Genomic DNA, 2729 nt, shown 5'->3' on the forward strand with positions numbered 1-2729 from the left:
ACTGCTCTCCTCGCCTCCTCGTCTCCTCTCCCCTTCCCCTGCTAGTGCATCTGTCCGGTAGTCAGAGCTTCCTCCCGAGCTGGGCGGTAAAGTGGTGGCGTGCGTGGAGCAGTGTGTGTGTGTGTGTGTGTGTGTGTGTGTGTGTGTGTGTGTGTGTGTGTGTGTGTGTGTGTGTGTGTGTGTGTGTGTGTGTGTGTGTGGAGGGGGGGTTGGGGGGGACTGAGGGAGGTGGTGTCAGGGGTGTGTGTGGGTGTCGTAGTAGTACTAGTAGTAGTAGTAGTAGTAGTAGTAGTAGTAGTAGTAGTAGTAGTAGCAGTGTGGCCCCCCCGGCCCCAGGGGAACAGAGGGAGGTCTCCAGGCTGTGAGGGCCCCCTCCAGGCTGTGAGGGCCCCCTCCAGGCTGTGAGGGCCCCCTCCAGGCTGTGAGGGCCCCCTCCAGGCTGTGAGGGCCCCCTCCAGGCTGTGAGGGCCCCCTCCAGGCTGTGAGGGCCCCCCTCCAGGCTGTGAGGGCCCCCTCCAGGCTGTGAGGGCCCCCTCCCTGGGGGGGGTTCAGAGGGAGGTCTCCAGGCTGTGAGGGCCCCCTCCCTGGGGGGGGGGATCAGAGGGCCCCCTCCAGGCTGTGAGGGCCCCCTCCCAGGCTGTGAGGGCCCCCTCCCTGGGGGGGGGATCAGAGGGAGGTCTCCAGGCTGTGAGGGCCCCCTCCCTCGGTGGGGGTTCAGAGGGAGGTCTCCAGGCTGTGCAGGGGGCTCCCGGGGCTGGCCAGCGGCGAGGCGGTGGGGGCCGGCGGCTTCAGGCCGACGTGGAGGTGGTTGTTGCTCTCCACGGCGTTATTGTTCTGGTTGGGCGTGGCCGGCGGGGGCTCGGGGCCCTGGAGGGGGGGCGTGGGGGCGGGGCTGGGCGCGGGGCTCCCGGGGGCGGGGCCGGGCGAGGGCGGGGCGGGCGAGGCGTTGCGGGGGCTGGCCGAGTTGCGCTTGGTGGGCGCGTCGTCCTCGGCGTCCGTGTCGTCGATCAGGGGGATGTGCGTCTCCGAGTCCTCGATGGTGAACTCGGGGTGGCTCATGAAGTTATGGATGGAGGAGCGCGGGTCGGGCTTCTCCATGCCCTCATAGAGGGACACGGAGCTGCGGAATGCATTCACCACCCGGATCTGCACCGCGGGGGGGGGGGGGGGATAGAGATAAAGTCAGTCTCGTTTCCATAGAAACACACATTTGGACCTTAAACAGCTGGCAGCACTGCATTCAGGAGGGGTTTAATAGGGTCAATAGTAGGGACGACTCGTGTGCTTTGGGCGGCGGGGGCATGCATGCAGGAATGCTGTGGTGCTTAGTAGTACATCTGAGTAGTCCTGATGCTGGTGGTTAATCATTGACTGCCGTTGAAACACTCAGGTCTGTTTAGTGAGGAGGTTCAAATAAATACTTTGGGAAGAAGTAAGTAGTGACCCCTGGGGAGCGTTGAAACCGACCAATAGAATGCAGTCTGTGACTGTAGGGTTAGAAGGGGCATTTCACCAAATAACATCTCTGGATTAGGGCCGAGGCCAATTTAATCAAAAGTGCAAAGAGGGGACAGGAAGGAAAATAGTTCTTTGACCGAGGACAGATCCAAAGACAAGAGGTTATTGTTGTTGAACATGCTCAAAGAGAGACAGAGAGAGATACACACACAGAGAGACAGAGAGAGATACACACACAGAGAGACAGAGAGAGATACACACACAGAGAGACAGAGACAGACAGAGAGAGAGAGAGACACACAGAGAGAGAGAGAGACAGAGAGAGAGAGAGAGACACAGAGAGAGAGAGAGACAGAGACAGAGACAGAGACAGAGAGAGAGACAAAGACAGAGAGAGACACACACACTGAGAGAGAGACAGAGAGTCAGAGACAGAGACACACACACACACACACACACACACACACGCACGCACGCACACACACAGTGAGGGACAGATAGAGACAGAAAGAGAGATAGAGAAATTGGCAGAGTAAATGTATAGGAGAGACAGATGAGGACAGCACGTAAGACAGTAAGAGAGAGACAAGCAAAAATACAAGAGAGAGACAGGGAGAAAGACAGTAAGAGAGAGAGACAGTAAGTGAGAGAGAAAGTGAGAAAGACAGAGTAAGAGAAAAAGAGACAGACAGAAGGACAGAGGAAGTGAGAGACAGCCTGAAGGACAGAGGAAGTGAGAGAGACAGTGAGAAGGACAGTAAGAGAGAGAGACAGTGAGCAGGACAGTAAGAGAGAGAGACAGTGAGAAGGACAGTAAGAGAGAGAGACGGACACACAGTGTGAGAAGGACAGAACGAGTTGGAAGGGAGAGCGAGTAAGAGGGAGAGAGAGGATTAGCTTGTGGGGGAATAAGGGGATGAGCTGCGGCAGCAAAGCATGTCTGCAAGCTGGTAAAACATGTGAGGAGAAAACTGGCACAACGACAGCGAGGCAGGGGCCCCATGCAGAGCGAGCGCTACCTGGTGTTCAACAGTAGTAAACCTTTGAGTATAGCCCATGACACATTTCACAGAATCTATAGGAGGAACACGTTGGGAGTCAGTCTTGGTTTCTGTTGGGGTCTTTTGGTCATTGAGGCCACCATAGGTGGACAAACAACAGGCCTCACCACATTGCAATTCACATTGCATTTAAAATACTTAAAACACAATTAAACTTAACATACAAACACGATTGCATGAATCATTGACTTTTTGAGATAACCTGGAAAG

The 2729-nt window shown here is 56.1% G+C and overlaps 1 protein-coding gene across 1 annotated transcript; it reads right to left on the reverse strand.

Annotated features, from left to right (window-relative positions):
- Positions 1 to 454: 454 nt before the first annotated feature.
- Positions 455 to 2247, reverse strand: LOC132447874 (plasma membrane calcium-transporting ATPase 1-like). Its single transcript, XM_060038884.1, has 2 exons — positions 637 to 2247; positions 455 to 566 (listed from the first exon to the last, which is right to left on the reverse strand). Exon 1 carries the CDS (start codon positions 1096 to 1098, stop codon positions 715 to 717), a length of 384 nt encoding a protein of 127 aa, XP_059894867.1. The 5' UTR covers positions 1099 to 2247; the 3' UTR covers positions 455 to 566; positions 637 to 714.
- Between the last annotated feature and the right edge of the window lie 482 nt (positions 2248 to 2729).

The sequence above is a fragment of the Gadus macrocephalus genome, chromosome 19, assembly GCF_031168955.1.
Source record: "Gadus macrocephalus chromosome 19, ASM3116895v1".
Taxonomy (NCBI): domain Eukaryota; kingdom Metazoa; phylum Chordata; class Actinopteri; order Gadiformes; family Gadidae; genus Gadus; species Gadus macrocephalus.